This window comes from Bufo gargarizans, chromosome 1 (assembly GCF_014858855.1).
Source record: "Bufo gargarizans isolate SCDJY-AF-19 chromosome 1, ASM1485885v1, whole genome shotgun sequence".
In the NCBI taxonomy this organism is placed as follows: domain Eukaryota; kingdom Metazoa; phylum Chordata; class Amphibia; order Anura; family Bufonidae; genus Bufo; species Bufo gargarizans.
The window spans coordinates 376709497-376736946 of NC_058080.1; the positions used below are offsets into that span (position 1 = coordinate 376709497).

The 27450-nt window shown below is 43.9% G+C and overlaps 1 protein-coding gene across 2 annotated transcripts in view; it reads right to left on the reverse strand.

The window, feature by feature from the left end:
* The window catches only part of LOC122920487 (muscle, skeletal receptor tyrosine protein kinase-like), a 229185-nt gene that overhangs the window by 100644 nt on the left and 101091 nt on the right, over positions 1 to 27450 (reverse strand). For both annotated transcript variants that reach the window (XM_044270028.1, XM_044270019.1), the window contains exon 5: positions 19532 to 19673. In XM_044270028.1, the coding sequence (XP_044125963.1) occupies positions 19532 to 19673 (142 nt within the window). The remainder of the gene's footprint in view (positions 1 to 19531; positions 19674 to 27450) is intronic.

Below are 27450 nucleotides of genomic sequence, written 5' to 3' on the forward strand. Positions count from 1 at the left end.
TCCGTACCAAATACAACTGGGCAATATAGTCAACGACAATGGCAAAAACAGCATGGATGCACTGAATTTGGAGAATAAGTCACATGCATGGTCAGGGGCGTACATAGAAGTCATTGGGCCCCATAGCAAGAATCTGAATTGGGCCCCTAACTCCGCCCACTACCCATCCCAGGCCCATCCCACCACCTGTCATGGCTCCTCCCATGCCCCCTCCCTATTATTTCTCCCAAAATGCCCAGGCACCGCATACTTACTCCGCTGCCCGACACCCGCGTCGTTCCTGATGCCCCCATGTCGTTCCTGATGCCCCCACGGGGGGGGGGGCGGTTGGTAATTTCCCTCACATAGCAATTGTAGCTCCTTGCCCTAGCGATTAGCACCTGCCCATTCTTTGACCTAGTAGTAGGCACCTGCCATATTAGTCCTTCCCCTTGCAGTGGGCACCTGCCCAGTGGCTCCTTGCCTTAGAGGTGGGCACCTGCCCCATCCTTGCCCTTGCAGTGGGCACCTGCCCCATCCTTGCTCTTGCTGTGGGTACCTGCCCCATCCTTGCCCTTGCTGTGGGCACTTTCTATATGAATACTTGCTCTTGCAGTGGGCACCTGCCCCCACAGAGTCCTTGTGCCAGTGGTGGGCCCCAGCCCGATGTGTCCAGGGGGCTGCATGAGCACTTGAGCAGGAGACCAGCCCTGCTGGGAGGAGGAGACGTAGCCTGAAGGAACCCGCACTGAAACAGGGACAAGTAAGAAAGTGCAGGTAGCCATCCCGGCTGAAGTCAGCGTGGCTGCACACAGAAAAGTTCCACAGCGGGAGGAGCACAGAGCGGATTCTGCAGCAGAGGGGCGGGAGACAGCTCCGTCCACATACCTGGCACACTTACCTGCCTGCTCACGTCTCCCCAGGGCCACTTCCTCCCTCTGGCTCAGTCTGTCAGCTCGTCTCTCCTCAGCTCAGGGCAGGGCAGGCACTGACTCTGGTGGGGTGACGGCCGACGGCGAAGTTCGAGCCGATTCTCCCGCCCGTCATGAGTGGGCGGGGCCAAACAGGGTGGGCGGGGCCTTCTCTGCGCTACGGGCCCCCCAGTGCCGCGGGCCCCATAGCAGTGGCGTGGTCTGCCTCTATGGGCGGTACGCCACTGTGCATGGTACACACTATTCATTTCAGCCATTCAGCTAAGAATGCTCTCCTGGACCTGCAGCGACAGAATGGTCTGCCTTTGCACCACTTGATCTTAGATGTTCCAACTCGCTTGAATTCCACCTTGCATATGCTGAACCATCTGTATGAGCGGCATAAATTGGTCAAAGATTACATCATTCATCAGAATGACTAAGGGATTATGGAGGGTATGCATAGTGACAGGGGCGTAGCTATAGGGGGTGCAGAGGTAGCAGTCGCTACTGGGCCCAGGAGCCTGAGGGGGCCCAACGACCCTTGTGCCACATAAGAAAACACCGGTATTATAGAAAGTGCATGCTGGTCAGGTTACATCTCTGGCTGGAGGGAAGGGTTAAGGTCAATTTTTGCCCCTGGCCACAAAGCACTGAGGGAATGGGGGCCCAAGTTGAACTCCTGCATCAGGGCCCATGAGCCTTTAACTATGCCCCTGCATAGTGATGATTGTAGAGAGGAGAGTGGAAAACAAAATTTTTACTACAAAACCGCTATAAGTATCATTCTGGAGAGCTCTATGCCAACCAAATGGGAGGGAATCTCTAAAGATGTGTAAAGTCAGACTCACACATCACCTGTTTCAATCCATTTGCTGCATTTGCTTGTGCAGTAATGGCTTCTAAACCAAATTGTTTCTGGCTGTTAGACATGGCTCCTAGACTTAGTCAACATTTGCCCCCTGATTTAAGATGTGGCCTAGTTGTTATGCAGAGTTAAAGGTGTCAAACAATCTGAGCCTATAGTCTACTGAAATATAAATAGCATATAAATATATGATTACGGTACTTAACCCTTAATACCACAGTATAGTAAAAATTAAAGTAAACTTTATTCCACATATTGTTATGATTGCTGTGATAACAAAGATATCATTTTTATGGTAAACTACTGTATTTAAAAAAATATTTTTTGGCAGACTTTTTTTTTCTATTAAACTTTACGTGTTTTTTTTTGTCCCCTTAGGCACTTTCACATTGAGTCTACCAAATGTTAGGAGCACGTAAGCCCTGATTTGTCTTCATGGGCCTTAACGCTGCCATAGAAGACATTTAATTTACGATGAGGGGTAGGTCCCTTCTTAAATGAAATGCCTCCTCCAGCAGTCCATACAACACAGTGAATTCTACTCCAGCTTGTAAATGGCGTAGATTTAAGTCATTTACGCCAGTTGCGACTAGATTTAGTTGCAATGGCATTTATAAAGTCGCAAAACCAGGTTTTGCGATTTTTTTTTTTTTAATGCCTAAACCAAAGCATAGGGAAATGGTAAATCTCCGACATATTATTCCAAAGCATTGTCTTCTGTCAGTGTTACACTGACAGGCAATCTATGAGACCATGACCAAGTATAATAGGCAAAAGCTCATGGATACCATATTAAACCATATGGGTCTGTTGGGCCAACAGCGGTACTAATAATAGTAGTACTAATAATTCAACTGAGTAATACATAAAAGTAATGCCATACATTGTCAATTGTGCCTAGTCACCTTTATTTTTTCAAGAACCATCAGGGAGAAAAGTGTAAGTAGATAGTTTGTATCTGGAGGCAATGTATGAAGCCATTTCTGGCCAAACTCATTTCTATATTCAGAACTAATACTGGCCTGAGGGCTATATTGAGCAAACTGACATACATTCCAAAGTAAAACGGAAGGTCATGTAATTCCAGGACAGTGTGGCATCTAGTGTCTCCTTCCGTTCTACCTTTAGTGAAACTTTATGCTCCCATGAAATGTCAGACTCACTGTAATCGTGTTGGCTGTGAATATCGGCACGTCACTTGGCCTCTTTTTTTGTCAGTCCTGAAGCTGATAACATGTAGGCTGAGAAATGCAATATTATGCTAATAAATACAGAAGGTAAATGATTATACTAATTTATTTTTGTATATCAGGAGATGCCATGCTAGATTTAGTTGTATAGTTATAGACTTTACATAGGAGAGAACACTGTCTCACTATGATTAGAACATTTCCGCATGAAATGGAGCAGAACAGGTTTCTTGGAAAAGAAGCTAACTTATAAACCACCATAATCTTGTACATTACCGTCAGGAACAGAGATGCTCCACATAAGAACCAATCAGACTACAGCTCACCTTTCCATGTAATGGTTGGAAGCCAAAGAAGCCTCACTAGTGAATTTGTCTCATATGCTGCACACCAATTTTTGTGCCCCTCATCCGATGATGTCCCTATATTACCTTCCCTGAAATCACCTACAGTACCCCTGAACAACTGATGTAATGTTGTATTGTTTGGTGAAAAGTTCAGATTTATTTCTATGCCTAATAGCATTGTATGGACGGTTTATGGTTAACGATTTTGGCTTATCCCCTTAGGTTGCCAAGAGATCGACCTGGGTCTCCCTACTGGTGAGTCAGGAGTTTATTCTTAGCTGTACTACAGTGTGGACCTACATGGGATGGCGCCACAGAGCTAGACTCAAGGTCAGAGAAACTTTGTCTCTGAGACATCTACAGCCAAGAATGCAGCTTTTACCACCAAAGTGCTCCAGAGAAGAGGAAAAGTTTAAATGGTCCAGAATCTACAAGGCCATGCATTGGAGTCAGCGAGGTACTGTGCACATTTATGGCAGAGAGAGACCTTACTGCAATTGAGATTAAATATTGCCAGCTCAGCCTTCCACACTTTGAGATGGTTTGACCAATTATATCTTAAATCTGCTCACCTCAGTCTGGGAATTTGCAGATATGTTTATCAAGAACCTCATTGCCAGCCTATGGTTCTGAGGGGAGAGAGGAGATTGCCACTATTAACGGTGAGTACAACTATCTTCATGACCACTATCACCCCTCCCATCCCCAAGCACTCCCCAGTGTGTTGCCACACATCTGCACTAATTTTTATAGACTGTAGCTGCTGCCATAAAGAACTGAGAGAAAAATGTGAGTCATAAGCATGTACAGTTCCAAACAAGACAGGTACTGTTTGCTCACATAATGCCATAATTTGCTCAGAATGCTAGCACTTTAACCTAAAGTAACACTCTAGTTGGAACTACAGTGTAATTATTATAAAGCACTGCCCTCAAGATCTGTTCTTAATCATTAAACTCACCAAGACTCGTCCTGGACACATCATATATACAGTATATATATATATATATATATATATATATATTATATGTGTTTTAGTTTTTTATTCCTCGCCGATTTCCAAGACTCCAAACTTTTTAATATGGTGCAGCAAAAAATCCCGGGTTGGCACTGTCACCTGCGTCTGGATGAAAAATAGATGTCCTGTAGCAATGTGACCACGAGGGTGCTCAGCAAATATAGATGTAAACGTGTGTTATATAAGAATAATTTGTGGCACTCATCAAACTTATTTTGCAGCTCTTTATTCCATTCTTTATAAAAACAGTTGCAGATGCGGGCACATACAAAGTATCAGGCAATGTCCATTTCACACTAGCAGCTCTTCATCAGGCCCTCCCATTTTCCACAATAGGTACAAGGTGAAGACTGTAATAATTGCAGTGTCATTTAAAGGGGTTGTGCAGACCAATCAATATTTGACTGGTGGGAGTCCAACACCTCCCCCCTTCCGATCAGCTGTTTGAAAAGAAGTTAGTGTTCCATTCGAGCGCCACTCCCTGTTCATTATGCTGGACTTCATCGTGGAAGTGCAGTGTAATGATGAGTAACATCTCTATTCACTTGAAAGAGTTGAGTACTTTTAATTACACTACATCACCACTCCACAGGCGATAACGCGTAGTGTAATAACCGGGAAGCAGAGCTTGCATGGAGAGCCGCCTCCTCGTCAAGAAGCTGATCGGTGGGGGTGATGGGTGTCAGACTCCCGCTGATCAGATATTGATGATCTATCCTGAGGATTGGTCATGAATATAAATCGCTGCACAACCCCTTTAAGTAGGGGAGGTAGAAGGGAATGGAGAGAGGGAGAAAGAGAGATTGATGTGGGCATAAGAGATCATATTCTATAGAGTGTGGTTGGTACCCATCAGTTTCTCTAGGATTCTTGATTCAAGAACCATGCCATTACTTAGTAATGAGGCCATATTGATGTAGGAGCTACTGGTCACCATGGCATCTGGAATGCTACCAACTAAACAGAATCAAAGTTATCTGTGAAATACATTTTCCAGTGGTCCAGGTACATACAGTTGCAAGAAAAAGTATGTGAACCCTTTCGAATTATATGGATTTCTGCACAAATTGGTCATACAATGTGATTTGATCTTCATCTAAGTCACAGCAATAGACAATCACAGTCTGCTTAAACTAATAACACACAAAGAATTAAATGTTACCATGTTTTTATTGAACACACCATGTAAACATTCACAGTGCAGGTGGTAAAAGTATGTGAACCCTTGGATTTAATAACTGGTTGAACCTCCTTTGGGAGCAATAACTTCAACCAAACGTTTCCTGTAGTTGCAGATCAGACGTGCACAACGGTCAGGAGTAATTCTTGACCATTCCTCTTTACAGAACTGTTTCAGTTCAGCAATATTCTTGGGATGTCTGGTGTGAATCGCTTTCTTGAGGTCATGCCACAGCATCTCAATCGGGTTGAGGTCAGGACTCTGACTGGTCCACTCCAGAAGGCGTATTTTCTTCTGTTTAAGCCATTCTGTTGTTGATTTACTTCTATGCTTTGTGTCTTTGTAACTGGTGAGTAGTTTGTGAGTCGGCCTCATGCTCCTGTAATTTGCCCACTGGCTCCTGGTATTGCCCATATGGCACAGGTAGGTGAGTGTTAGGTCCCTGAGCTACTTGAGAAACCTTGGCGCGGTGCTCAGGCTCAGACATGTCCTACACTGTAGGACATGTTGGCTAATCTCTCAATTTTAAAATCAGTTTGAGGGTTTAGTAAGACCGCAGAGTGCAGCTGTCTTTGCTATTATTTTGTTATATTGCTATATTGATTATCACATCCACATAATTGCTATCTTGTGTGAGATGTCTATTGTGGTACTTGTGGTTCGCTGCGGGCATCCTCCACCGTATGCATTTTTGCTGGGGATCGTCATTAGCCGCGGGCCACAAGTGCAGGATTTGCTCCCCTCTACATATATATACAGTGGAGGAAATAATTATTTGACCCCTCACTGATTTTGTAAGTTTGTCCAATGACAAAGAAATGAAAAGTCTCAGAACAGTATCATTTCAATGGTAGGTTTATTGTAACAGTGGCAGATAGCACATCAAAAGGAAAATCGAAAAAATAACTTTAAATAAAAGATAGCAACTGATTTGCATTTCATTGAGTGAAATAAGTATTTGAACCCTCTAACAAAAAAAGACTTAATACTTGGTGGAAAAACCCTTGTTTGCAAGCACAGAGGTCAAACGTTTCTTGTAATTGATGACCAAGTTTGCGCACATTTTAGGAGGAATGTTGGTCCACTCCTCTTTGCAGATCATCTCTAAATCCCTAAGGTTTCGAGGCTGTCTCTGTGCAACTCTGAGCTTGAGCTCCCTCCATAGGTTTTCGATTGGATTAAGGTCCGGAGACTGACTAGGCCACTCCATGACCTTAATGTGCTTCTTCTTGAGCCACTCCTTTGTTGCCTTTGCTGTATGTTTTGGGTCATTGTCGTGCTGGAACACCCATCCACGACCCATTTTCAGTTTCCTGGCAGAGGGAAGGAGGTTGTCGCTCAGGATTTCACGATACATGGCTCCGTCCATTTTCCCGTTTATGCGAATAAGTTGTCCTGTGCCCTTAGCAGAAAAACACCCCCAAAGCAAAATGTTTCCACCCCCATGCTTGACGGTGGGGACGGTGTTTTGGGGGTCATAGGCAGCATTTTTCTTCCTCCAAACACAGCGAGTTGAGTTAATGCCAAAGAGCTCTATTTTGGTCTCATCAGACCACAGCACCTTCTCCCAGTCACTCTCTGAATCATTCAGGTGTTCATTGGCAAACTTCAGACGGGCCTGCACATGTGCCTTCCTGAGCAGGGGGACCTTGCGAGCCCTGCAGGATTTTAATCCATTGCGGTGTAATGTGTTTCCAATGGTTTTCTTGGTGACTGTGGTCCCTGCTAATTTGAGGTCATTAACTAACTCCTCCCGTGTAGTTCTAGGATGCTTTTTCACCTTTCTCAGAACCATTGACACCCCACGAGGTGAGATCTTGCGTGGAGCCCCAGAGCGAGGTCGATTGATGGTCATTTTGTGCTCCTTCCATTTTCGAACAATCGCACCAACAGTTGTCACCTTCTCTCCCAGCTTCTTGCTAATGGTTTTGTAGCCCATTCCAGCCTTGTGCAGGTCTACAATTTTGTCTCTGACATCCTTGGACAGCTCTTTGGTCTTTCCCATGTTGGAGAGTTTGGAGTCTGCTTGATTGATTGATTCTGTGGACAGGTGTCTTTTATACAGGTGACTAGTTAAGACAGGTGTCCTTAATGAGGGTGACTAATTGAGTAGAAGTGTCTAACCACTCTGTGGGAGCCAGAACTCTTAATGGTTGGTAGGGGTTCAAATACTTATTTCACTCAATGAAATGCAAATCAGTTGCTATCTTTTATTTAAAGTTATTTTTTCGATTTTCCTTTTGATGTGCTATCTGCCACTGTTACAATAAACCTACCATTGAAATGATACTGTTCTGAGACTTTTCATTTCTTTGTCATTGGACAAACTTACAAAATCAGTGAGGGGTCAAATAATTATTTCCGCCACTGTATATATATATATATATATATATATATATACAGGTCCTTCTCAAAAAATTAGCATATTGTGATAAAGTTCATTATTTTCTGTAATGTACTGATAAACATTAGACTTTCATATATTTTAGATTCATTACACACCAACTGAAGTAGTTCAAGCCTTTTATTGTTTTAATATTGATGATTTTGGCATACAGCTCATGAAAACCCCAAATTCCTATCTCAAAAAATTAGCATATCATGAAAAGGTTCTCTAAACTAGCTATTAACCTAATCATCTAAATCAACTAATTTACTCTAAACACCTGCAAAAGATTCCTGAGGCTTTTAAAAACTCCCAGCCTGGTTCATTACTCAAAACCGCAATCATGGGTAAGACTGCCTACCTGACAGCTGTCCAGAAGGCCATCATTGACACCCTCAAGCAAGAGGGTAAGACACAGAAAGAAATTTCTGAACGAATAGGCTGTTCCCAGAGTGCTGTATCAAGGCACCTCAGTGGGAAGTCTGTGGGAAGGAAAAAGTATGGCAGAAAACGCTGCACAACGAGAAGAGGTGACCGGACCCTGAGGAAGATTGTGGAGAAGGACCGATTCCAGACCTTGGGGGACCTGCGGAAGCAGTGGACTGAGTCTGGAGTAGAAACATCCAGAGCCACCGTGTACAGGCGTGTGCAGGAAATGGGCTACAGGTGCCGCATTCCCCAGGTCAAGCCACTTTTGAACCAGAAACAGCGGCAGAAGCGCCTGACCTGGGCTACAGAGAAGCAGCACTGGACTGTTGCATGTCATTCGGAAATCAAGGTGCCAGAGTCTGGAGGAAGACTGGGGAGAGGGAAATGCCAAAATGCCTGAAGTCCAGTGTCAAGTACCCACAGTCAGTGATGGTCTGGGGTGCCATGTCAGCTGCTGGTGTTGGTCCACTGTGTTTTATCAAGGGCAGGGTCAATGCAGCTAGCTATCAGGAGATTTTGGAGCACTTCATGCTTCCATCTGCTGAAAAGCTTTATGGAGATGAAGATTTCATTTTTCAGCACGACCTGGCACCTGCTCAGAGTGCCAAAACCACTGGTAAATGGTTTACTGACCATGGTATTACTGTGCTCAATTGGCCTGCCAACTCTCCTGACCTGAACCCCATAGAGAATCTGTGGGATATTGGGAAGAGAAAGTTGAGAGACGCAAGACCCAACACTCTGGATGAGCTTAAGGCTGCTATCGAAGCATCCTGGGCCTCCATAACACCTCAGCAGTGCCACAGGCTGATTGCCTCCATGCCACGCCGCATTGAAGCAGTCATTTCTGCAAAAGGATTCCTGACCAAGTATTGAGTGCATAACTGAACATAATTATTTGAAGGTTGACTTTTTTTGTATTAAAAACACTTTTCTTTTATTAGTCGGATGAAATATGCTAATTTTTTGAGATGGGAAATTTGGGTTTTCATGAGCTGTATGCCAAAATCATCAATATTAAAACAATAAAAGGCTTGAACTACTTTAGTTGGCGTGTAATGAATCTAAAATATATGAAAGTCTAATGTTTATCAGTACATTACAGAAAATAATGAACTTTATCACAATATGCTAATTTTTTGAGAAGGACCTGTATATATATATGCACAACTGCATGTGGGTTTCAGCACTTCTTGCCTGTTTAATACCACACCATTCTTTTCAGTTTGTATTTATAGTCTAGGGGTTCACATACTTTTTCCACCTGCACTGTGAATGTTTACATGATGTGTTCAATAAAAACATGGTAACATTTAATTCTTTGTGTGTCATTAGTTTAAGCAGACTGTGATTGTCTATTGTTGTGACTTAGATGAAGATCAGATCACATTTTATGACCAATTTGTGCAGAAATCCATATCATTCCAAAGGGTTCACATACTTTTTCTTGCAACTGTACAAACTTAAGGTGGCAATGGTCCACCCAACAAAAAGTTTCTTTCATTTTATAGATATTTTGCAATTTCTCTTTCCACACGGCAGTCATGGGTGGGGAGTCCCATAACCATATAAAAAGAATAAGGGCTTTGGCCGGAGATAACATATGTATGATCAGCGATCTGTGTGATCTTGTAAACCCCTGATAACATGTTCCCAACAGATAACACACTTTATTGATCTAACCCTTTATTTCTTTCCAAAAAGTTCAAATTGAGGGGTGCGTCCATCAGATGTGTAAGAGGGAGCATCTCCGGCAAACATTAGTGTCTGCCAGTACCATGCGATGAAACACCTCAGCAGTTTTATACCACAGAGAAAAAAAGTTTATAATAGTTTTCTTGTAACCTAATCCACCTGGATTAGCCATAAGAATGGTGTACAAAATACTCAGAGTCACAGGCCTAGATTTGAATGCCCAGTTCTTGTGCCCATAAAGTGATGAAAAGTATTCTGGGCATAGTAAATTCCAGTAGGATAGCGTATAAGGTAGAGTCTTTACCCAACCCAGATAGCCTTTTCTGGAAAACCCTTTTCAAACTGTACAGGGGCTGGTACAAGTCAATTTTCACAACGGTGAAAAAATACGTAACTGGTAGTTGTTCACAAAATTATTTATCACTGAAGTCAACTACCTAAAATATAACTTTTAATATAAAAATAGACAGACAATAAGGGGCTTAATTCAGGACCGAAAGATGTATAATGGTGATGGAGTGGGGGCAAGGCCATAGGGGTCCCTAGTATATCCCTAGGGTATCCCTTACCTGTTCTCTGCCCAGAGATGCACCCAGATGGTGGGAGCACTCTGTCCCCGTACCTAACCTGTCTGTCCTTAAAGCACCCCTACAACATAAATGGACCCTTATGGATGCCTGGGTCGTTCAATATAATCCAAAAATTACTACAAGATGAATGTCTAAATAAATGGTTCTCATCTCGACGCGTTTCCCCTTATAGATACGGGTTCGTCAGGAGACAACCAGAAAACAACCAAGTCAGACGCTGCCCCTCCGCAGCAAATACATATTGACAATCAAAAATAGAAAACAAAAAAAACCAAAATGCTGGAGCACCCACAGGACGGTACCCAGCTGTCACACATACAGAGAGTTGCACGAAGATAATGCAGCTAGGAAGAAACTGTGTATACAGAGCATGCAACGAAAAATGCAAGCATCAACATGTATAAAGATAAACAACGCTATACTCATCCGATGATGTATGTCCGGCGGCTTGGGGTGCTCCAGGGGGCACTAAAATGAGGCTCCAATTCGTGACCTGATGCCATTGCTATTTAAACCCTATTTGTGGGAGGTCCCTAACTACTTTAGTCCAATCCAATTGTCAGGATAGATCACCTGATCCCAGTGCATCCCACATGTCTGCAGGTAGGAGGGACATCAACTAGCCAGAAGTCCCCTGCTGGAGGGGAGGTATGCCTGATCTAAAATAAAATAATATAAGGTAAAGCACTGCACTGCGCCAGCCCATTGGATCTGCTGGGCATCATATCTAGCATGAGCTATTCCCCTCTATTCCAAGTGGAACGCACGCCACTTTCCAAAATGGCTGCGCGTTCCACCACGGACCAATCGACGCTGTCCATGTGAAGCGCAGGCCGGAATCCAACATGGCCATGCGCTCCACCGCGGACCAATCCAGGTCAACTGTGTGGAACGCACGCCGTGATCCAAGATGGCCGTGCGTTCCACCATCCAGGAAGTGCACCAGAGCGTCACATGATGGCTGGATTAAGGTTAACTATGTAGTGATCTGCGGCGTCCCGTGGGTGTGACCGGGCGTACCATCAAATAATCAATGTGGAAATGGCTGTTATTTTCATTTAGCCATAAAGGCAGGAAATGTGCAAATAGTGAAATAAGGTTAACCACTGAGATCGCCAGATCACCAATGGAGATGCATATCAACCCATCACTAAGTGGTCCTATATATCTCAATAAATGCATACAACAGTCTGATACCCTATCGATATATATAGATCGCTATTTATGGATGTCAGTATCAATATATGCACATAGGATTACCACCTAGATGTGAATAAAGTGTAACAGTCCCCCATCCCGCCTACAGTTAATAATGGCAGGGATGCGAGATTAAAGCTATTATGATTGTGAGTGTATACCAAACACAATTACGTCACTAGGGCGTTCTTTCACAACTCAGAGGAATGAGGTGTGCCAAAGACAGTCAAATATGGACATGGACCAAGTTAATTAATATAAGGTAAAGCACTGCGCCAGCCCATTGGATCTGCTGGGCATCATATCTAGCGTGAGCTATTCCCCTCTACTCCAAGTGGAACGCACGCCACTTTCCAAAATGGCCGTGCGTTCCACCACGGACCAATCAACGCTGTCCATGTGAAGTGCAGGCCGGAATCCAACATGGCTGGTGCAAGTCAAACCACCCCTACAGGACTGAAACCTCAGTGTTTTTTTTTATTTTTATAAATATTTTTATTTATTTTTTTACTGTCATTTTTAGTTGTCTTTAACTTTAAAGGGAACCTGTCATCAACTTCATGCTGACCTCACTGAGGGCAGTGTAAAGTTGTGACATAAAGGCCTCATGCACACGACCGTTGTTGTGTCCCGTGTCCGTTGTTCCGCTTTCCGTGATTTTCTGCGGACCCATTGACTTTCAATGGGTCCGTGGAAAACTCGGCTAATGCACCGTTTGTCATCCGCATCCGTGATCCGTGTTTCCAGTCCGTGAAAAAAATCTGACCGGTCCTATTTTTTTCATGGACAACGGTTCGCGGACCCATTCAAGTCAACGGGTCCGTGAAAAAACACGGAGGCACATAAGATTGTCATCCGCGTCCGTTTTTTTCCTATCATTTGCATGGCAAACTTGACTTCGATTTTTTTTTACTTTCCTTCATGTCTGGAGATCCTCCAAAAATAAAGGAAGAGACACGGAAACAAAAACAGAAACAGATCACGGAACAACGGAACCCCTTTTTGCGGACCGCAAAAAAATACTGCAGTGTGCATGAGGCCAAATGTTGATTTCAGTGGTGTGTCACTCTTGAGCTAAAAGTAAGCAGTTGCTGAGAACCAGCATCATAATCATTACAGCACAGGCCTTGAAAAGAGTCACGGCCACGGGAAGACTGTCAGTCATCAACAGGTGGGCAGGAGAACAGGAATTCATGAGTAACCAGGACTCTTCTCAGGTGGCCGGGACTCTTTTCCAGGCCCAGTCTACAAAGATTGTGATGTTGGTTCTCGCAACCACTTACTTTTAACTTATAAATGACAGACCGCTGAAATCAACTCACCTGTCTCTACTTTATTCTGCCGTTAGTATGATGAAATGTTCCCTTTAATATACAATATTCTGATCACTTGTACTATAGCCTGCAATAGAATACTATAGCACTCTATAGTATTTTTACTGGCTGCCTGTCATGCTCTTCCACAAGCATGGCTTAACAGGCAGCTTACTATGATACGCTTGGGAGTATTCATAGCAACCATTCAGAGGCCTGTGATTTCACTCTGAATGCTCTAATGGGAGGACAGAGGGAGCCCCCATTTTCTGATTAAACACTTAGATGCAGGGTTGCTATTTACCATGGCATCTGAGGGGTTAAATGAATGGCATTGAAGTTATGTCCAATCCCAGTCATTACGAACGGGTGTCAAATGTATTACACTACCGCCACCCACCGCATATGGAACAAGCACACCTTGTGAGCACGCTCCATACTTCCTCTGCATGCGAATGCTATAAATTATTTATTTTACTCACTTACAGTGCCTTGCAAAAGTATTCACCCCCCTTGACTTTTTTCGTATTTTGTTACATTACAGACTTAAGTTCAATGTTTTGTTAATCTGAATTTTATGTGATGGACCAGAAAACAATAGTCTAAGTTGGTGAATTGAAATGATAAAAATATATAAAAAAAACATTGTTTAGAAATAGAAAAAAGAAAATTGGCATGTGCATATGTATTCACCCCCTTTGTTAGGAAGCCCATAAAAAGCTCTGGTGCAACCAATTACCTTCAGAAGTCACATAATTAGTGAAATAATGTCCACCTGTGTGCTATCTAAGTGTCACTTGATCTGTCATTACATATACACACCTTTTTTGGAAGGCCCCAGAGTCTGCAACACCTAAGCAAGAGACATCACTAACCAAACACTGCCATGAAGACCAAGGAACTCTCCAAACAAGTAAGGGACAATGTTGTTGAGAAGTAGAATTCAAGATTAGGTTATAAAAAAATAGCCAAATCTTTGATGGTCCCCAGGAGCACCATCAAATCTATCATAACCAAATGGGAAGAACATGGCACAACAGCAAACCTGCCAAGAGACAGCCACCCACCAAAACTCATGGACTGGGCAAGGAGGGCATTAATCAGAGAGGCAGCACAGAGACCTAAGGTAACCCTGGGGGAGCTGCAGAGTTCCACAGCAGAGACTAGAATATCTGTACATAGGACAACAATAACCCGTACTCTCCATAAAATTGTGCTTTATGGCAGAGTGGCCAGAAGAAAGCCATTACTTTCAGCTAAAAACAAAAAGGCACGTTGTAAATTTGTGAAAAGGCATGTGGGAGACTCCCAAAATGTATGGGGGAAGGTGCTCTGGTCTGATGAGACTAAAATTGAACTTTTCGGCCATCAAAGAAAACGCTATGTCTGGCGCAAACCCAACATATCACATCACCCAAAGAACACCATCCCTATAGTGAAACATGGTGGTGGCAGCATCATGCTGTGGGGATGTTTTTCAGCAGCCGGGACTGGGAAACTGGTCAGAGTTAAGGGAAAGATGGATGGTGCTAAATACCAGTGATGAGCGGCAGGGGCAATATTCGAATTCGCGATATTTTACAAATATTTGGGCCAATATTCGTCATATATTCGCAAATTCGAGAATTTGTTATCTCCAGTCATTATTCTCTTGATTGCAAAAATCGGCAACTGGAAAATTTGCAATAAAATTAGCGATACGAAGATTTGCAATTAACACTACTCCTATAGGCAACTTTCATATTGGTTGCTAGGGATGTTGCTAAGTGCAGATATTCACGATAAATTTGCTATAAATTTGCAATTAGAATATTCGTTAATACAAAACTCGAAAAATTTGAATATTGTGCAAAGTCCATTTATTTCAGTAATGCAACTTAAAAGGTGAAACTAACATATGAGATACACTCATTACATGCAAAGCGAGATATTTCAAGTCTTTATTTGTTATAATTTGGATGATTATGGCTTACAGCTTATGAAAACCCCAAAGTCACAATTTTGAGGTACCCTTTGCTCAGGGGTATGGATTCATTAGCTGACTAGAGTGTGACACTTTGAGTCTAGAATATTGAACACTTTCACAAAATTCTAATTTTAAGCTGCATTAATGCAATTCCTTTTAATTTGCATTACTGAAATAAATGGACTTTTGCACAATATTCTAATTTTTCAAGTTTCACCTGTATATAGCACTATATTCTAAATATTCGCAAATTCTCGAAGTGGCGATATTCGCAATTAAAAAGTGTGATTCGAATATTCGCGCTCAACACTAATAAATACAGGGATATCCTTGAGCAAAACCTGTACCATTCTGTGCCTGATTTGAGGCTAGGATGGAGATTCACCTTCCAGCAGGACAATGACCCCAAACACACTGCTAAAGCAACATGTAAATGTGTTGGAATGGCCTAGTCAAAGCCCAGATCTCAATCCAATAGAAAATATGTGGTCAGACTTAAAGATTGCTGTTTACAAGCGCAAACCATCCAACTTGAAGGAGCTGGAGCAGTTTTGCAAGGAGGAATGGGCAAAAATCCCAGTGGTAAGATGTGGCAAGCTCATAGAGACTTATCCAAAGCGACATGGAGCTGTGATTGCCACAAAAGGTGGCTCTACAAAGTATTGACTTTAGGGGGGGTGAATAGTTATGCACATTGACCTTTTCTGTATTTTGTCCGATTTGTTGTTTGCTTCACAATAAAAATAAATATATCTTCAAAGTTGTGGGCATGTTCTGTAAATTAAATGATGCAAATCCTCAAACCATCCATGTTAATTCCAGGTGGTGAGGCACCAAAACATGAAAAAAGTCAAGGAGGGTGAATACTTTTGCAAGGCACTGTATATAGCGCTGACATACTCTACAGCACTTTACAGATAGTATCATCACTGCCTGTTCCCAGTGGAGCATACAATCTAAATTTCTTATGAGTATGACCTCTTTCACACAGGCGAGATTTCCGCGTGGGTGCAATGCGTGAGGTGAACGCATTGCACTCGCACTGAATCCGGATCCGGATCATTTCTATGGGGCTGTGCACATGAGCGGTGATTTTCACGCATCACTTGTGTGTTACGTGAAAATCGCAGCATGCTCTATTTTGTGTGTTTTTCACGCAACGCAGGCCCCATAGATGTGAATGGGGCTGCGTGAAAATCGCAAGCATACGCAAGCAAGTGCGGATGCGGTGCGATTTTCACGCATGTTTGCTATGAGATTATTGGGATGGGGACCCGATCATTATTATTTTCCCTTATGACATGGTTATAAGGGAAAATAATAGCATTCTTAATACAGAATGCTTAGTAAAATAGGGCTGGAGGGGTTAAAAATAAAAAATAAAAAATGTAACTCACCTCATCCACTTGTTCACGCAGCCCGGCTTCTCTTCTTTCTTCTTCTTTGCTGTGCAGGAGGAAAATGACCTGTGGTGATGTCACTGCGCTCATCACATGGTCCGTCACATGATCCATCACCATGGTGATGGACCATGTAATGGACCATGTGATGAGCGCAATGATGTAATCAAAGCTCCTTTTCCAAGGTCCTGAAGAAAGAATAAAGTAGAGAAGCCGGGCTACGCGAACAAGTGGATTAAGGTGAGTTAAATTATTTTAATATTTTTTTATCCTCTCCAGCCCTATTTTACTAAGCATTCTATATTAAGAATGCTATTATTTTCCCTTATAACCATGTTATAAGGGTAAATAATACAATCTACACAACACCTAACCCAAACTCGAACTTCCGTGAAGTTCGGGTTTGGGTACCAAACATGCCGATTTTTCTCAAGCTCGTGAAAAACGCATTAAAATGTTTTGCACTCGTGCGGAAAAATCGTGCATTGGTTATTTGCATGGGTATTCCAGTTTCCTCCCACACTCCAAACTCCATAAATGTACAGCATTTTGTGTTATGGGATAAAAGGGGTTGTCCAGGACTTAAAGGGGTTTGTTCCTGTCACACACTGGTGGCATATTGCTAGAAAATGCTACTAATGCCAGATAGTTGGGGTCCCACCTCTGGGATCTGCAACTATCTTTAGAAAGGGGGCCCAAAGTCCAAAGTGAATGAGGGTGCACTGTCAAGTGCAGTAACCCTCCATTGATTCGTGTTGGAGTCCCTGCTCGGCAATTTCCAGAACAGCCATAGAGGTGAATGGAGAGATAGCTGTACTTGCGCAGTGTGCTCCTCATTTGCTTCTTACCTTTATCACCTATCTTCCGTGCATCACAGTATTACAGAGACAATACCTTAGTAAAAGTCTGTAATAGAACATGCCATGATCTGCATGCAACAGTAGGCACAAGGGCCTAGACTTGTCTGCAGGATCAGACCCATAACCCTGGAAACACCTAGGTCATGCACTGAAGTTGTAGACACAAAATAGAAGGATATTTCATTTAAGACCATTTGCACCCATTTACCCTCATGCTTTGTCTTATTTCAGTGGAATTACCCAAACCAAACTTAATCTAAATTACCATTTGAGTAGTCTTATTGCCTAGCATGAGAAAGGTGGTATTAAAAAAAGGACATCATTTTGCAATGGATAAATCACCAAGAAACTAGAAAACGGTGACAGGAATAAGTAAGACATTTGCATTACTGCTTGAAGACACCTAAACAATAGACGGAGATCATTCAGGAACTTTATTAGCCTTGGCAGTCTGCGGCCTGTGTAATCTCTTCTCAGGCCTCTCCTGCTCTCCTAACATGGCTGCAGCAAAGTTCAGAACATAATGCCAACTGTAAATAGAATGGTGATCTGTAGAAGACTTCAAGTCATTTGAAAGACCTTTTGTATTATCTCTTAGTACTTTATATCTAGCATGCATCATTTGTACATTTACCATATTCTCCATACAAGCCTGAGATATTATGCTTGTGGTAAGGGTAACACTGGACATGTCGCTTTCATTGAGATTAACTGTATAATGTCAAATACCCCTCAGAAACAGACTGCAAACTGGCACTTTGTCAGCATATACTGTTACTAAAGAGGACAATGAACAATCTATAGCTAAGAAGTATCTGACAGAATTGTAAGAAGGTAAAAACCCATTGCAGCCAAACCATGGAATGAAAGAACTACAGTGAGAGGTCTTCAGCTTTATCTCTGCACGGCACCAATGACAGCCATTCTCTGCTCAGAGCTGAGAATAAGAAGTGACAGATGCACTTCTCATCTGAAACCGTGTCCTGGAGGTTGTAGACTTTAAAGGCGCTATCTTAGTATAAATGTAAAAAAAGGAAGATCAGACATCATATAGCACATGGCAGTCATTTTTTTAACAAAGACTGAACCAGCCCTGTACCTCACGTGGATCCAGAGATCTCCCCATTCATTTTTCCAAATGCTCTGTTAGTTATATCTTGATGGCAGCTCAAGGGAGTGTTCTTAGCTTAGCTTAGGAGGCAGTTGAAGGATGAAACTGAGTATGTGCGGCCTTCTCAGTGAGCCGGACTAAGAAATAAGACTATTACAAAAATATTCAGATCAAGGTGCTGGTTTGAAAACTGGAGAATATTTTTTGTGGGACAACCCCTTTAAATGATCAGTACCCATTTGATCAGATAGTGTTGCCAAATACTAGCAATAAGCCATCACTTAGTATGGTTAGGAAAAGATCTAGCATTTTATTTAGGCTAATGATAGTTACTATTTAAATGGAATTGTCCCACAAAAAACTTTTAGCAGTTTTACAACCAGCATATCAGAATTATTTTGTAATTGCTTGCAATTAAACATTTTGCATAGCCACTGAGTTATTCAATAAGATGTGTTTGTATAGCACCACCTGCTGTTTGTTCTTTCTCTTATTTCCTTGTCCTGCTCACTGAGAAGGCCGCACATGCTCAGTTTCATCCTTCAACTGCCTCCTGAGCTGTAGAGCATATGGACACGCCCCCTGAGCTGCAGTAGAAAAAGACACTCCCCTTGCGATGCCAAAGCAGAGCAAAGAATGGGCAGATCTCTGGATCCATGTGAGGTACAGAGCTGATTCTAAGTTAGAAAGAGATTATCATGTGCAATATCATGTCTGATTGTCACTTTTTACATTAGTTTAAATGGGAAATGCCTAAACTTGTTATATTTGGGCCCCCACCTCTCAGGTAAAAAGGGATTCCTCTGTGGATGGATGGCAAACCTATTCAACAGAGAAGGGGAGACATATGCCTTTGGTTTTATTGGTCAAAGTCTAAGAGGATCATTGGCTCAGCTCCATAACTCCCATAAAATTCAATAGAGAGGGCTATGTGCAACCTAGCATTGGATTAACGCCATTTAATAATTACAGGAAGTAAAGGAGCCCGGAGCATATAAAGACACAGGGTCAGTTAAATTGTTAGATTATTTCTATATTACATTTTTTCTATGTAGTTGTATATTATTGATAAGTGGTAAAGTAACTGTTACCTTCTACTTCTAGCAGAGCAGGTTTGGAAATTGCAGTTCCAAGGCTGTTCTTAGCTATACAACGGTATTGACCAACATCTTCTCTTTGCACTTTCTGAATTCTCAAGCTTCCAGAATCCAAAATGGAGATACGTGCATTTTCCTGCAAATATATCAACAATTAACCATCAATTTATTTTGTGTGCTCTCTTCTGTACTATTAATATCAGCAACACAGGCAACTAATGATAACCTGCACAAAATAATCTGCCTCATTGATCTTTAGGTTGCCTGTTCCATAGTCATTAGGCCAATCTTGTTTTTTTGCAGAATGAGTTGTACTTTCTAATGGCATCATTTAATATTGCATACAATGTAGTGGAAAGCTGGAAAAAGAATTCAAAATGGGGCAATTCCGCTACAGTTTTATGGGTGTTGTTTTTATGGTATTTGCTATGCAGTAAAGCTGACCTGTTCCCTTCATTATCTAGGTGGGTCTAATTATTGTGATAACACATTTATTTTGTTTTACCACTGAAGTAAGTACTACTGTTTTAATACTGAAAAAAAATAAAAAATTCAGAAAAAATTGTTTTCTTTGCATCTCCATAATATAGCCGGCATAAGTTTTTTATATAGTTAAGTCTATGGAGGTCTAAACGGGCTCATGTTTTGCGGGGTTATCTGTAGTTGGCATTGTTACCATTTAGAAGCATGTATGACTTTTTGATAATTTTCTATTCAATTTTTTAGGGAGATGAAGCCATTTAGATTTTTTTGTTTTGTTATTGCTTTCACTGTATGGGATACATACATTTATATACAGCATTTTGGGATTTGGCAGTTCAAATAAACTTTAGATTTTATTTCTTATTTATTTTTAATATGGGAAAAGTTTGTTTGCATGGGGAGTTGATTAGAACTTTTTATATTTTTTGTTTATTTAAACACTTTTTTTTTTACTTAACTTTTACTTATCGTGTCCCCTTATGGGATTTGAACATTCGGTCATTAGATCCCTTGTTCCATAGACTGCAATAAATTACCATTGCAGTCTATGGGACATTCAATACTTTCTTATGGAACCCTACCAGTGGCAGAGCATTATAGGAACTATCAATTTAGTAGCCTTTGATTCGTCAGAGCGACAGAGGCTACCACAATAAATGAATGGCTATCCCGATCGCTGCTTGGGGAACCATTCAGGTTCCAGCAGCTCATTGCTCCCAGGAAAAGCTACCTCAGATACCATGGTTAAAGTTCAAAATAGCAGGACTTTTTCTTTTTTAGAGAATAGGGATGAACACCAAATCAGCAGAGTATAAATGAATGTATACTTTAGTAAAATGAATCGGTTATTTGCTATTTATAGAATAAAGACAAAGGGGCACATTTATTAAGACCAGCGTTTTAGACGCCGGTCTTAAAAAGTCCTATTCCGGGCGGTAGATCTGCCGAAGTAATAAAGATGTGCAGGCCTCTAATTAGCTTCGGCTGATCCTCTGCCACTTCTAGCTGTCTTACATTTAGGCCTGATGCACACAACCGTTTTTCAGGTCCGCATCTGAGTCGCAGTTTTGGCGGCTCGGATGCGGACACATTCACTTCAATGGGGCAGCAAAAGATGCGGACAGCACTCAGTGTGGTGTCCGCATCCGTTGCACCTTTCCGTGGCCCCGCAAAAAATATATAGAATGTCCTATTCTGGTCCATTTTGCAGAGAAGAATAGGCATTTCTACAATGGGCCGCCCATTCCGCAAATTGCAGAAGGCAAACGGGGGGCTTCCATTTTTTGCAGATCCGTGGTTTGCGGACCGCAAAAAATGGCACGGTCGTGTGCATGAGGCCTTAGACCACTTTTTATGCCTAAAATAGGTGTAGACCTGGTGTGAGCAGGGATAAGTCGCAGATTGTGGTGCAAAACACCTTACCTTACCTAATTTAGGCGTATTTCTGTTTGATAAATGACCCCCAAAGTGAGTGCTTAGTACATATGGTAACAAATTTTACATTTTATTGTAGAAAAGTGACAGGACTTATATTGGAATTGCAGGCTGTCAAGGGTTTAGTTATTATGTCATGATATTGGGTGGATTATTTTTTTTTTCATAAAAAATTTGAATTAGAGATGAGCAAATCGAAGTTGACGAAGTCGAAAATTTTGATTCGCACCGAATCCCCTCACGCTTCGTGGGAACAAATCACATTTTTTTCCTAAAATGGCTGCTGCACATGTTAGGACATGGAGCAAGGAACTCTGGGAACGTGGGATCATCCACAATGCCATGCATGCAGCCAATCAGCAGCCAGCCAGCCCTGTGGTGTCACAGCCCTATAAATAGCCTCAGCCATCTTGGATTCAGCCATGTTCCAGTGTACTTAGTGCAGGGAGAGACGTCAGAAAGAGCTAGGGACAGTGGTAGAAAAGACTTTAAAACTCTAATTTTGCTGTATAGAAGTTCAGGAAAAGGATAGGGAAGAATCATTCCTCAGTATTGAAGCAGAACAGGGTTCAGTGGTTCAGTAGGGGAAGGGGAGTTTACAGCCTGGGTAATAGGAACAATCGTATCACGCCTTGCTGCACTGACTGGGCACCCAAATTGCCTTTATACAGCTCTGTAATTCGAGCAAACTGTTCTTGTTATTGGGGTGCTGTTTGATACAGCCATTAACAGGGTTTATTACAAGGAAATATTTCTACGTCCTATTTGCCCTCGTACGGTGCAGTTATATGTTCTAAAGCATTTTTTGACTTGTATTAGTGGGAAAAAAAGGGATTATTAGCCATTGTGTGGCGAAGTGAGAAAATTACAGCCCTTTTGTGGCATGTATTAGTGGCAAAACAAATATATTATTTGCCATTCAGCGGTGCAGTTATATGTTCTAAAGCCCTTTTTGGTGTGTATAGTGGCAAAAAAATGTATATTATTTGCCGTTCAGCTGTGCAGTTATATGTTCTAAAGCCCTTTTTGGCGTGTATTACTGGGGAAAAAAAAATATTATTTATTTGCCGTTCAGCGGTGCAGTTCTAAAGCCATTTGTGGCGTGTATAAGTGGAAAAAATTAAGGGCTTATTTGCCGTTCTGCGGTGCAGCTATATGTTCCAAAGCCTTCTTTGGCATGTATTAGTGGGAAAAAAGGGCTTATTAGCCGTTGTGTGGTAAAGTGAGAAAATTACAGACTTTTTTTGGGTGTTTTAATTTTCTTTTTATTTATTTATTTGATCTAACAGTATGTCAGACAGAGATGTGCCAGGACCTGCACAGGGGAGTAGCAGAGGCCTAAATGTTTATGGCGCAGGCACAGGTCGCAGCAGAGTAAGGAGGTGTGGCAGCAAGAGTTGCAGCGAGAGGCCTGAGGTCCTGGTGTTATCTAGTGGTCGTGTCTTGACCAGCCACCCAGCGGTTCTTGAATGGTTGACTCGATCATCCACTTCGTCCCAAGTGACATCAGACACCCCCAGCCAATAGTTGGTGTGGGTTCATCAGACACAACCCTTAGTTAGCATGGCCCAGGAGCAGGCCCTGTACCCCCACCTGTCCTCAACCTGACTCTGTCCTTTTCTGTTCCCTCAGCCAGAGAAGTATTATATGCTCAGCTACACTATACAGAGAGGATGAACTACTAGAGGACAATCAGCAGCTACTTACCAGCCAAGATGTGGAGGAGACATCTGCCGCTTCCTCTAGTAGGCGGGCAAGTAGTGATGATGAAAGTGGCGTGGGAGCTGGTGTTGCGAGCAGCAAGCTCCTGACCCAGATACTGTTGAGGAGGACATCAGTGACGTGCAGACAGTACTCGAAGATGATGATGTAGCTGATCGCACTTGGGAGCCGGGTGAATTAGGGGCTTCATCATGATTGGGAGAAGAGGGTGGCAGCTTGCCCATGTGGCAGAGGTGGAGCCAGCAAGTCACTAGCGTGGCCGGGAGTCAGCAGGGTGGCAGCAATGGGAGGTTGGGAGCCAAACGTGCCCTGGGTAGACCACCCACTTCGCAGGAGCCTACCTGCCCAGAAAGAAGTTTATTATTAATCCGCCGGAAGAGGTGAACATTGCCATTTGTAGAATCTGTGGGCAGAAGGTGAAGCGTGGCCAAGCTGCCAATGTTAGCATCACAGCCCTGCGTCAATATATGCAGTGTCACCATAAAGTGGCCTGGGAGAACCGTGGCTCCGATGTGGTGGCCCAGCCTGCCACAGCAACCGCAGCATCACCCAGTGGCACGCACAAGATTTCAAGCATTCAAGGATCCACCACCTTAGCCAAAGGGAGCTGTCTGTCCTTCCCATCATCTGCTGGTCTGGATGCTCCTGCTCCTCCTTCTACTCCTCATCAGTCATTCCATCAGCAATTGAACACCAAAGCGATTGTCAAGAGACAAACAGTATGCGTGCACTTATCCAACGTTACAGAAGCTGAATGTGCTCCTTGCCAAGTTGCTGGTGCTGCAGTCCCTCCCATTCCAAGTGGTGGACTCTGCACCGTTCAGAGAACTAATGGATTGTGCCAAGTCGAGTTGGAGAGTCCCAAGCCGTCATTTCTTTGCCAAAAAGGCAGTACCAGCCCAGCACAGGAATGTAGAACAGAAGGTGGGCCAGTCCTTGAGCCTGTCAGTGTCATGCCCTGCTCGGGACGGTGTACGGAGGTCTGTCAGATTGGCAGCACATATCTAACCATTTGTTTTGTTTTGGAATCATGCTGGATCCGCCTTCCTTCAGGTGCTCTGGGTGGGGTCATTGGCTTAAATTGCCTTCACTCCCAGAGGGCTGCGCAGGTTATAGAATTCACTCTGGCCTTGGATTCAAGGATGGAAGGATTGTCTGTTCCAGCTCAGATAAGTTTGGGTTTTGTTTTGTTATTTGCGGTCTAGGCTGTTTGTGTGTCTTCTGCCCCTTCTCCCCTTTCACCATCTCAGGGATTCTAGGGTGTTTGCAGTCTAGGCATCAAGGTCTGAATGTGGGCTTAGCAGCATAGGGAGAGAAGTCAGGGATGTACTAGGAGGTAACCATTCCCCTTCATCTCGCCTAGACACTTGTTTATTTGGTTGTCTGTATATCTGAGATACTGTCCGCCGTGACAGTCGGTGTCTGCCAAAGTGCACGGCAGTGCCCACGTGTGGAGCTGTAACTACGGTCAGGGACAATGCATGTTCTTTATGGCCCACTGGGTGAATGTGGTTTCTGCACAACCACACCAGCAACTTAACCAGTTGACGCCGCATCTGCCTCCACGTTCTCATGCCATTGGTGCTGCAACAATGTCTGCCTCTGCCTCCTCATCCTCCACCGTGTACTCCACTGCAGGGACAATTCATAGTGCCACTCCAGCATACCACATGTGCAGGGCACGGCGGTGTCACGCTGTTCAGCACCTTGTTTGCCTGGGCGAAAGAAGTCACACAGGGGATGAACTGCTCTGTGTCCTTCATCAAGAAATCGAATCCTGACTTTCTCCCCGACAACTCAAAATCTAAACCATAGTGACCGACTACGAGAAGAACATGGTGTCAGCGCTGCGTCAAGGAGGGCTAAGCCATGCGCCCTGCATGGCACACGTGTTCAATCTGGTTGTAAAGCGGTTCCTGAAGTCTTCCACCCATCTGCAAGGCATCCTAAAAATGGCCAGGAAACATTTCAGGCACTTCAGCCACTCGTACAATGCATAGCACACCCTCCTTGAGCTGCAGCGACAGAATGGCATCCACCAACATAGGCTGATATGCGACTTTTCCACCCGTTGGAATTCCACTCTCCATATGTTGGACCGATTACATAAACAGCGAAAGGCAATAAATCATTTTTTGATGATACAGGAGGACAGAGGTACTCCCCTGTGTAACTTTGATGTTAGCCAGTGGCAGCTCATGCGTGACACCTGACGTTTGCTCAAGCCCTTTGAGGAGGCGACTTTATTTGTCAGTCGCCAGGACTACAGGATAAACAACGTTATTCCACTGCTTCATGTCCTGGAACAGATGATGGCAAATCTGGCTGGTCAGGAGACTGGAGGCATGGCGCCTACATCTCATGGCCACATGAGCTCTGTGGGGGCTGAACTGGAGGAGGAGGACATTGAAGCACAAGCACAGTGTAGTGAAATGGGTGGTTTTTCTACACAGGTGACAGGAGAGTAGGAGCAAGAGCAGCCAAAGGAGCTACAGGAAGTTTAGGAAGATGAGGCAGAGGACCCAGACACACTGTGGCAGTATGCAGTGGAGATGGAGGCAGGGAGTCCCTCCAAGTCACTTGCACAAATGTCCCGATGCATGCTTACTTGCTAGCGTAGTGAAAGCCGAATTGTCAGCATTTGGCAGAGGGATGAATTCTGGCTCTCCACCTTGGACCCTTACTACCAGTCCTTTTTTACACCTGCTGAAACTGAACTGACCTCTGTACTCACGTTTCACTGCCATGGCTGCTGGGGGGGGGGGGGGTGACAGGAGCAGTACCAGATCCATCAGCAGTAGCCTGAGTCTAGAGTCACTGATGAGCAGCTTTCTTCACCCGCCTAGTGAAGAAATTACTCACCAGCAGCAGCATCTAGACCTGAAGCAGAACCTGAACCAGCAGGTGGTGGCATACTTGAAGAGCACCCTGCCACCCCACATTGAAGATTCACTAGACTACTGGGCAGCCAAACTGGATTTGTGGCAACTGTCAGAGTTTGCCCTGGAAAAGCTGTCCTGCCTGGCCAGTAGTGTGGCATCACAGCGGGTGTTTAGTGTGACGGGGGCCGTAGTTACTCCAAGAATAACTCACCTGTCCACCCAAAATGTGGAGAGACCGACCTTTGTAAAGGTGAATCAGGCATGGATCAGCCAGGATTTCCACCCACCAATGCCTGATGCATCAGACTGGATCATTCATGGTGCCACACTAACACCTTGACAAAAGGGAACAGTTTCTTCTGGCTACCTGCCTCAGCTACTATACTGATGCTGCCACCAGTCTCATGCCACACATCTGATAGTGCTCTTTCTTTCACCCACCATCTTCAGCTGGTACTGATATTGCCACTCACCTGCCCACTCTGTTAACGGGTCACTCTGTGGTCTCCTGATGCTGCTGCAACCTCACTACTCAGGTCTCCTGATGCTACTGCTGCCACCTCCACACTGTCATTTTGCCACCCTGTGGCCTCCTCCTGATGCTACTGCTGCCACCACCTCCACACTCTGTCATTGTGCCACTCTGTGGCCTCATGATGCTGCTCCTGCCACTTCCACACTGTCACTATGCCACCCTGTGGCCTCCTCCTAATGCTGCTGCCGCTAACTCCACACTCTGTCACTGTGCCACCATGTGGCCTCCTGATGCTGCTGCCACCTCCACACTCTGTCATTATACCACTCTGTGAGCTCCTGATGCTGCTGCTGCCACCTCCACACTGTCATTGTGCCACCCTGTGGCCTCCTCCTGATGCTGCTGCCACCACCTCCACACTCTGTCATTGTGCCACTCTGTGGCCTCCTCCTGATGCTGCTGCTGCCGCCACCTCTACACTCTGTCATTGTGCCACTCTGTGACATCCTGATGCAGCTGCTGCCACCTCCACACTGTCATTGTGCCACCCTGTGGCCTCCTCCTGATTCTTCTGTTGCCGCCACCTCCACACTCTATCATTGTGAAACTCTATTGCCTCATGATGCTGCTGCTGCCACCTCCACACTGTCATTGTGGCACCCTATGGCCTACTCCTAATGCTGCTGCTGCTGCTGCTGACAACTCCGTACTCTGTCACTGTGCCACTCTGTGGCCTCCTGATGCTGCTCCCACCTCCACACTGTTATTGTGCCACTCTGTGGCCTCCTCCTGATGCTGCTGCCACCTCAACACTGTCATTGTGCCACCCTGTGGACTCCTCCTGATGCTTCTGTTGCCACCCTCTGTCATTGTGCCACACTGTGGCTTACTGATGCTGCTGCTGCCACCTCCACACT